Here is a 9949-nt window from a genome sequence, read left to right as displayed (position 1 = left end):
CCTGATTTGAAAGTGGGATAACTTCTTCATCCCAACTCCTATGAGATTTATTCAACTTCCTGTTGATTCTCCACCACTTTTTGTATCCAAATCAAGCTTCTCACAAAGTGATTCATCCTGGTTTGATTGGAAGGACGAAGAAGCTGTGCTATTCCCAAACTGGGAAACTTGAATCACCTGATTTGAAAGTGGGATAACTTCTTCATCCCAACTCCTATGAGATTTATTCAACTTCCTGATGATTCTCCACCACTTTATGTATCCAAATCAAGATTCTCACAAAGTGATTCATCCTGGTTTGATTGGAAGGACGAAGAAGCTATGCTATTCCCAAACTGGGAAACTGAAATCACCTGATTTGAAAGTGGGATAAATTCTTCATACCAACTCCTATGAGGTTTATTAAACTTCCTGATGATTCTCCACCACTTTATGTATCCAAATCAAGCTTCTCACAAAGAGATTCATCCTGGTTTGATTGGAAGGACGAAGAAGCTGTGCTATTCCCAAACTGGGAAACTGGAATCACCTGATTTGAAAGTGGGATAACTTCTTCATCCCAACTCCTATGAGGTTTATTCAACTTCCTGATAATTCTCCACCACTTTATGTATCCAAATAAAGCTTCTCACAAAGTGATTCATCCTGGTTTGATTGGAAGGACGAAGAAGCTGTGCTACTCCCAATTTGGGAAACTAGAATCACCTGATTTGAAAATGGGATAACTTCTTGATGAGGACCTAAAGTCAGTAGCTGGACCACCAACTCATGAGATCAACCATACAAGCTACATTGGAGCCAGCAGCGACATAGGTGCACTCAAAGAAGGATATCTTTGCAACCATAAGGAATTTAACCGTGAAACCAGTTTCTATAGATTCTCAACTCAACCAGAGCACGCAGCGAATTGGTTTCATACCAAAAAGAGTAATGGTTTAGGAGATATGCCAGTTACAAGTCAGACTATCTACACTGCATCCGAATTGGTTCTAATTAAGGAAAGTAATTCTTTGCTTAAGGAGTGTGCAACTCAAACTCACGTGTGGAAACCAGGAGATTATTCATTACATCTAAGAGCAGTGGGAGAGTTTCTACCATGCACCAGCAGCCACATGATCAAGATGAATCCCTTATTTGTCAACTTACCTTACATGGATGCATTCACACTTGGAGTTATTAAAGACCAACGGCTCTTTCCCCTTCTGTTCAGGCACGACTTAGAGACTATCCAGACATCAAAGGAGATCCCACGGATGCATTTATTTCTGCCCAAACTCACAAGATACAAGGAGAGAAGACAACTTCCATACATGGACAGATTCTGCACCAACTAAGTCCAACGGCTAGTTTTTCACTTATTATTTCTTTCCAAGTTATTCTTTTAGGCATTTGTGTTCTTTTCTATTTAAACAGAGCTAAGTCTCATTTGTAAATCACCCTTGCACGAAATTAATAAAGTATTATTCAGTTTACAAAGTTTGTCTTTGTTTTGTTCAATTAGTCTTTAGGTGGATTCCTTTAGATTTCTTGTCCGTTTGCTTGTCTCCTTAGTTTGTGGATTCATTCTAGGATACAAGTGTAGGTCTCTGTCTTTGTGTGGATTCACATAGGCGCAGGCTTCTGGTCTTATCAAAGGGATATTTCCGCAACCCTTTGTGGCGACAATCGACCCATTCAAGCTTGACAACTCTTGTTGCCTTGTGATCTAGCCTTTGTTAGCTTAGGCTTGTATCATTTTTGGTATCAGAGCTTCAAAAGCTCCTATCTATCAGGTTATATCTATCCTTGTCTCTATTCATTTGCATTTGTTTATTTGTTTCATCTCTTTTGCATTTGTTTCATTTATAAAATCATATAAAAAAAACCATAAAAATTGTTTGCAATTTCTGTCCATTTTTGCATTTGCTTGTTCTTGGTGTTAAAACCAGGGAGGCACGACAAAGATGACCATTTACTTTCTTTGATTCATATAAATTTGAAAATCCAAAAGAAATCGTGTTTGCATTAGTTGTTTCCTTAGTTTCCATTTCGGTTTATTCACTTACTATAAAAAAAAAAAGGTCAATTTTGTTTCTTGCTTCTTTTAAATTCTAAAAATTATAAAACCAGAATAAAAAGTTAATTTCATTGTCTTAGTTTTATATATTTCGTGTTTCCATTAAAAAAAAAACAAAAAAAAAAAGTGAATTCTTTTTCATTTGTTTTAATTTTCCAAAAAAAATAAATAAATAAATAAAATAAAAACAAGGAGATACTAAGTTTCCATTTTTTTTTGTTCTTTCTTATTCTTCTCTCCTTTCTTTTGCTAAGCCACGACTTAATTCCTTTTTCTTCTGTTTGTGCAAGGCAAACTCTGAGAAAAGATAGAGAAGACGCCAATGGAGGATTACTCAGAAGAAGAGGCTGAAGAATACAACACGTCTGAGGTAGATTGGGGAGAAGAAGCTGACCAGGATTGTTGGGACGATGGAGATGACCACACTGAAGGTCATTGGTGCGCAGACTCTGTTCCAGAGTATGTCCCAAACGATGAACAAGAATACCCAGAGGTGGAACCAGAATCAATGGACCAGTATTCAACTTGCTATGGTCCCAAATCCCAACTCATCTATGAGGATAGTTCTGAAGGGAAATATTATTCTCAAGCGTGTCCTAGAAGAGAAAAGACCACCGTGGCTGCACCATCAAGATCTTATCATGGGAGTCTATCAAGACATGCTCACAGCACGCCATGGAACTACAATGGAGATCAGTTTTATCAGAATCGCTTGGCTGCACCATCTATACATTTTTCTGGTCATAAGCAAGGACCAAGTGCATATCTAAGGTGGGAGGACGACATGGAGCAATGGTTTATAGCTTGGAGAATTCCAGAGAAGCTAAAGCTAACTTATGCGAAGGATACCTTAACCGGAGAGGCATACAATTGGTGGAGTCAGCTAGATGCTGATAGGATCTATTTCAATGATCCGGCTTTTACTTGGAAAGAGGTTAAGATGCTCATGTATAGTGAGTTTGTGAAGAAGGCAAAATACATTCAGAAGGTGTCCACAAGGAGATTAATAAAGCACCAAGTCTTGCAACCCACAGTTCAGAGAGAAGTTGTTTCCCAAAGACAAAGTTCAAGGCCAGTGCATCCACCTCAAGTCAAACGAAACCAAGGTGAGCACTCTAACTCTTTAAAACCATCTGAGGTTATTTGTTATAGGTGTCAAGGCAAGGGCCATCTAGCAAAGGAGTGTCCCACAAAACGAGTTGTGAAGTCAGTAGTATCTGAAGCAAAAGAAACAAACTTGGAGGTAAGTGATTCCGATACTAGAATTGATGATTCCTTTTCTAGAATGGATAAACATATTGATGATCTTATCAACTTGATTAAAGCTAGATCTACTTCTGTTTCTAGTAATTCCATGACTGTCTTAACACACTTGTCTAGCGCCCAAAAGGTTGAAAGTATTTCAGGTACTAACATAGAAATCAAGGAACAAGAGCCCAACCTTGCTGCGCAATCAAGTCCAACACTTGATAAGGTGATTTCTGAACTTAAAGTGAATAATCTTACTTATCAAAACACTGGTATGATGCACTTGCACTCTGTCCAGAATGTTGATGAAGGTCTAGGTAATGAGGAGACACGTACAGAAGCTAAACAACAAGAGAATAATGAGCAATCTACCCTAGAGACCTCTACACCAGCTGATCATGCTTTAGAGGTAGTAAATACCAAAGCTGAATCAATGCAAGATAACCAGGTAAGTGAAGCTCTAAATCTTACTCAATATTATATTTTTGAATCGTCCACTTCAAGTATGAAACACTTGCTCTTGCCCATAAGTGATGATTCAGATATAGGTACAATGGAGAAGCATCCAGAACCAAACTCACAACCTTACACCCAAGCAGTGGTCAATGGAGAAACCAATTGTGAAATAGGAGATTTCGAAAAGGAGACCACGATCCTTCCAAGGGAAATCATAGACCGACCATGGAAAGGGGGCATAGCTTCCCTACTGATCAAAGAAGAACCACCAGATGGACAATGCATCACAAAACCGTGCATATACCAAGGTAAGACCCTAGCCTCCCAAATTAGAATGAAACCTAACTTGCTCTATCTTGGTGCAGGTAAATTGGTTTTGAGGACAAAACCTTTTGAAGAGGGAGGGAATGATGAGGACCTAAAGTCAGTAGCTGGACCACCAACTCATGAGATCAACCATACAAGCTACATTGGAGCCAGCAGCGACATAGGTGCACTCAAAGAAGGATATCTTTGCAACCATAAGGAATTTAACCGTGAAACCAGTTTCTATAGATTCTCAACTCAACCAGAGCACGCAGCGAATTGGTTTCATACCAAAAAGAGTAATGGTTTAGGAGATATGCCAGTTACAAGTCAGACTATCTACACTGCATCCGAATTGGTTCTAATTAAGGAAAGTAATTCTTTGCTTAAGGAGTGTGCAACTCAAACTCACGTGTGGAAACCAGGAGATTATTCATTACATCTAAGAGCAGTGGGAGAGTTTCTACCATGCACCAGCAGCCACATGATCAAGATGAATCCCTTATTTGTCAACTTACCTTACATGGATGCATTCACACTTGGAGTTATTAAAGACCAACGGCTCTTTCCCCTTCTGTTCAGGCACGACTTAGAGACTATCCAGACATCAAAGGAGATCCCACGGATGCATTTATTTCTGCCCAAACTCACAAGATACAAGGAGAGAAGACAACTTCCATACATGGACAGATTCTGCACCAACTAAGTCCAACGGCTAGTTTTTCACTTATTATTTCTTTCCAAGTTATTCTTTTAGGCATTTGTGTTCTTTTCTATTTAAACAGAGCTAAGTCTCATTTGTAAATCACCCTTGCACGAAATTAATAAAGTATTATTCAGTTTACAAAGTTTGTCTTTGTTTTGTTCAATTAGTCTTTAGGTGGATTCCTTTAGATTTCTTGTCCGTTTGCTTGTCTCCTTAGTTTGTGGATTCATTCTAGGATACAAGTGTAGGTCTCTGTCTTTGTGTGGATTCACATAGGCGCAGGCTTCTGGTCTTATCAAAGGGATATTTCCGCAACCCTTTGTGGCGACAATCGACCCATTCAAGCTTGACAACTCTTGTTGCCTTGTGATCTAGCCTTTGTTAGCTTAGGCTTGTATCACTTCTGCATTCCAACTCCTATGAGATTTATTCAACTTCCTGGTGATTCTCCACCACTTTATGTATCCAAATCAAGCTTCTCACAAAGAGATTCATCCTGGTTTGATTGGAACAACGAAGAAGCTGTGCTATTCCCAAACTGGGAAACTAGAATCACCTGATTTGAAAGTGGGATAACTTCTTCATCCCAACTCCTATGAGATTTATTCAACTTCCTGGTGATTCTCCACCACTTTATGTATCCAAATCAAGCTTCTCACAAAGAGATTCATCCTGGTTTGATTGGAAGGACGAAGAAGCTGTGCTATTCCCAAACTGGGAAACTGGAATCACCTGATTTGAAAGTGGGATAACTTCTTCATCCCAACTCCTATGAGATTTATTCAACTTCCTGATGATTCTCCACCACTTTATGTATCCAAATAAAGCTTCTCACAAAGAGATTCATCCTGGTTTGATTGGAAGGACGAAGAAGCTGTGCTATTCCCAAACTGGGAAACTAGAATCACCTGATTTGAAAGTGGGATAACTTCTTCATCCCAACTCCTATGAGATTTATTCAACTTCCTGGTGATTCTCCACCACTTTATGTATCCAAATCAAGCTTCTCACAAAGAGATTCATCCTGGTTTGATTGGAAGGACGAAGAAGCTGTGCTATTCCCAAACTGGGAAACTGGAATCACCTGATTTGAAAGTGGGATAACTTCTTCATCCCAACTCCTATGAGATTTATTCAACTTCCTGATGATTCTCCACCACTTTATGTATCCAAATAAAGCTTCTCACAAAGAGATTCATCCTGGTTTGATTGGAAGGACGAAGAAGCTGTGCTATTCCCAAACTGGGAAACTGGAATCACCTGATTTGAAAGTGGGATAACTTCTTCATCCCAACTCCTATGAGGTTTATTCAACTTCCTGATGATTCTCCACCACTTTATGTATCCAAATAAAGCTTCTCACAAAGTGATTCATCCTGGTTTGATTGGAAGGACGAAGAAGCTGTGCTACTCCCAATTTGGGAAACTAGAATCACCTGATTTGAAAATGGGATAACTTCTGCATTCCAACTCCTATGAGATTTATTCAACTTCCTGGTGATTCTCCACCACTTTATGTATCCAAATCAAGCTTCTCACAAAGAGATTCATCCTGGTTTGATTGGAAGGACGAAGAAGCTGTGCTATTCCCAAACTGGGAAACTGGAATCACCTGATTTGAAAGTGGGATAACTTCTTCATCCCAACTCCTATGAGATTTATTCAACTTCCTGATGATTGTCCACCACTTTATGTATCCAAATAAAGCTTCTCACAAAGAGATTCATCCTGGTTTGATTGGAAGGACGAAGAAGCTGTGCTATTCCCAAACTGGGAAACTAGAATCACCTGATTTGAAAGTGGGATAACTTCTTCATCCCAACTCCTATGAGATTTATTCAACTTCCTGGTGATTCTCCACCACTTTTTGTATCCAAATCAAGCTTCTCACAAAGAGATTCATCCTGGTTTGATTGGAAGGACGAAGAAGCTGTGCTATTCCCAAACTGGGAAACTGGAATCACCTGATTTGAAAGTGGGATAACTTCTTCATCCCAACTCCTATGAGATTTATTCAACTTCCTGATGATTCTCCACCACTTTATGTATCCAAATAAAGCTTCTCACAAAGAGATTCATCCTGGTTTGATTGGAAGGACGAAGAAGCTGTGCTATTCCCAAACTGGGAAACTGGAATCACCTGATTTGAAAGTGGGATAACTTCTTCATCCCAACTCCTATGAGGTTTATTCAACTTCCTGATGATTCTCTGTTGAACTGAAGAGAAGATAGAGCTTGTACAATAATAGGGCAAGCTCTAGAAGATGTCCAGAAGAGTTCAATCAAGCTTCAGAGGTGTTCTGAAGTAGTTATCTTGTGAAGTTAAGTCTAGGAAAGACTTAGACTGATCATGTGAAGGCTGTGAAGGAGTTAGAGAGAAGATGGAAGTATGGTGCAAAGATAGGGCGTTCAGTACGGCCTTGTACAGTCTAGGGTGAGCCATGAAGATGTCTAGTGCAACCAAGAAGGAAGATAGGGCAATGTACAAAGATAGGGCGAGTGGTACGGACAGGAGGTCCGTACCATCGACCATACAGTCCACTCCTCACGCCCATGTCATCCGGTTAACCCCAAATCTTGATGTGCAATGTGTGGGCGGTTCAAACTGATCTTAAGTGACCGTTTGGGATACTTGGAGGGAAAGGAAGATTCAAATGGATAAGGTGAGCTGTTGGTATGAGCTGGAAAGGTAAAGGTGCTTTACCTTTACAGCCTTGACTCATCTTATCCATCCAATTCAAATGAAGCAATCTGAGCCCTTTACCTTGAGTCAAATCGCCAGCTAGCTCCAGCAACATCAAGACCAGTCTTCTCTCATCCTCACCATCCATTCTATCTTTTAATTATAGCCTTAGGATCTAGGTTTGTGATATGAATTGTGTAAAGGCATATATAAGCCTCTTATGATCACTTTGTAAACCCTTAAGCTGAGAGAGTCTCTCTTCTTCATAAACTTGTTCTTAGTTCTTATTCTCTGGTTACTAAGTCTCTTAATCTTGTCACTAAGTCTCTCTCTAATCTCTCATACACGTTCCTAGTCTCTCAGTCTCTCCCATACTCTCTTTGATTCTCTTAAACTCATTTCTATTCTTCATACTGTTGAGATGAGAGCCTTATGGTATGAAGAGGAGACCTTAGGAAGTGTAGAAGCATTAGAGAGGAAGATGGAAGCATCATGTACGGACTGTACGGATAGGGTGAAGGGTACGGACGATCAGGCCGTACCATCATGCGCGGTTAAGGAGTTACTCAGCTCAGGTAAAGAGTAAACTAGCTAGAGTTACTTTACCTTAAGGCTGAGCTTGATCCGAACGTTGAGAGGATAAGGAAGAGCGCGTCTGACAGTCTGGCAAGAGCTGGAAAGGTAAAGGCATATTCAAAGATGCCTTACACATGTGGAGACTCTCATTGGAAGGATTCAAATGCGCCCTTAGCTGTATCTTGACTTCACATGCTTTCTCCTTTTGTGTAATCGAAACCCTAGTGTCTCAAGCTCCATATATAAGTGTAATCACTCTCATTAATAATATCAAGCAAGTTATGAGTCTCTCTTAGTCTCTCTTTAGTTCTTTAGACTCTTAATCTAATTTCATACTTTAATCTTCTCTAAATCTCTTCTAATCTTTCCTAAATACTCAGATCACTCTAAACATCACTAAAAGTGATATGGTATCAGAGCCAGGTTAGTGATAGCCTGAGGTCGTGTGTGATTCTTTGAAGCCTCAAGGTTGAAGCTTTGAAGAAACTCTTGTGTTCTTGTGTGTTTGAGAGTTTCTGGGTACTTTTCAAGTTCAAGACTGGTTGTGGTGTATCATCTGAAGCTGTGTGGGTTGAAGATCGAGGCTGTGAAGGGTTCTACAAGTCATTCAACTCAAGATAAAGTTTCTGAAGCTTAGAGAGTTCATCATTCAACATGGAGAGTGGGATGAACATGAACATGAAGGTAGCTGTGATCTTCAAGGGAACCAACTACTTGGTGTGGTCTCGGATGGTGAGAACCACGGTGGGAAGCAAGGGGTTGTGGAAGCACATCACCCCCGGAGAAGCTCCAAAACTCATCACTCAAGGAGAGGATGATGGTGAGGCCGCAAGCAAGGCGGAAGAGAAGTGGCATCAAGAGGATATGCTGGTGATGTCTGTGCTTCATGCGTCACTTGAGCCGGCTATTCTGGATGCATACAGCTACTGTGAGTCTGCTAAGGAGCTGTGGGATACGTTGAAGAAGGTGTATGGCAACACATCAAACCTAAGCCGAGTGTTTGAAGTGAAGCAAGCCATCAACAACCTTGTACAAGAAGACATGGAGTTCACCAAGCATCTAGGGAGATTCAGGAGCCTCTGGTCCGAGATGGAGATGCTTAGGCCAAGCACAACGGATGCTGATGAGCTGAACAAGAGGAGAGAGCAAGACAAGGTCTTTGGGCTACTCCTCACGCTGAACCCGGCCTACAACGGTCTCATCCAGCACCTGCTTAGAGAAGACACTCTACCTGATCTTGAGGATGTGTGTGCGCGGATTCAGAAGGAGCAAGGCTCCATTGGGTTGTTTGCAAAGAAAGGAGACCTGTCCCTTGCAAGCCAAGCAACTCAAGAGGAAGGTAGTGAAGCTCCACAAGCAAACAAGGCTGCGGCCTGCGCATGGGAAGTTTGAGGAGAGGAGGTTCAATGGGAGTGTGATCACTGCAAGAAGCATGGCCACAAGAAGAGCCAATGCTGGATACTCCATCCTCACCTCAAGCCGGCTAAGTTCATGAAGGACCGTGAGGCAAGGTGATGAGATCCTCGGATGATGCTCTGGAACAGATGGGATAATCCTTGCAGAGAAACGAATCAAAAAGACTCAAGTTTCTCAAGGTATGTGGATCGAATGGTGACACAAGAGGCTGCGGAAAGGCTCCTTGATACTCCTAGGCAATAGATTGGATATGACACACCAAACTAGAGCCCTTAGTCTCTGGATATTACACACCAGAAGTTGGATATACACACCAACACTCAATCAACTCGACAAGCAAGAAGAAAAGAGAAAACAAAGGTTTTTGATAAAAAAGATGGATACTGATACAAGGGGCCACGACCAGAATATAAAGGAGAAGCCTTGTACATGCACAAGGTCTCGAAACTACAAAGGAAATAAAGACAAGGCTCCCTTGGAAACACAACAAAGACTAGAGTTT

At 40.8% G+C, this 9949-nt stretch overlaps 1 protein-coding gene across 1 annotated transcript; it reads left to right on the top strand.

The window, feature by feature from the left end:
- Nucleotides 1-629: 629 nt before the first annotated feature.
- On the top strand, nucleotides 630-5384 carry LOC117130813. The gene is made up of 2 exons (XM_033283441.1): nucleotides 630-4068; nucleotides 4126-5384. Exons 1-2 carry the CDS (start codon nucleotides 2379-2381, stop codon nucleotides 4770-4772), a joined length of 2337 nt encoding a protein of 778 aa, XP_033139332.1. The 5' UTR covers nucleotides 630-2378; the 3' UTR covers nucleotides 4773-5384.
- The last annotated feature ends 4565 nt before the right edge of the window (nucleotides 5385-9949 follow it).

Source organism: Brassica rapa, unplaced genomic scaffold (assembly GCF_000309985.2).
Source record: "Brassica rapa cultivar Chiifu-401-42 unplaced genomic scaffold, CAAS_Brap_v3.01 Scaffold0682, whole genome shotgun sequence".
NCBI lineage: Eukaryota > Viridiplantae > Streptophyta > Magnoliopsida > Brassicales > Brassicaceae > Brassica > Brassica rapa.
The sequence above is the reverse complement of the archived record's forward strand: the minus strand, read 5'-3'. Positions and strand labels throughout refer to the sequence as shown.

Coding starts and splice junctions, on each gene's coding strand:
- LOC117130813 (XM_033283441.1), top strand. CDS start 2,379: ATGGAGGATTACTCAGAAGAAGAGGCTGAAGAATACAACACGTCTGAG. Junction 4,069..4,125: donor AAAACCGTGCATATACCAAG/GTAAGACCCTAG, acceptor ATCTTGGTGCAG/GTAAATTGGTTTTGAGGACA.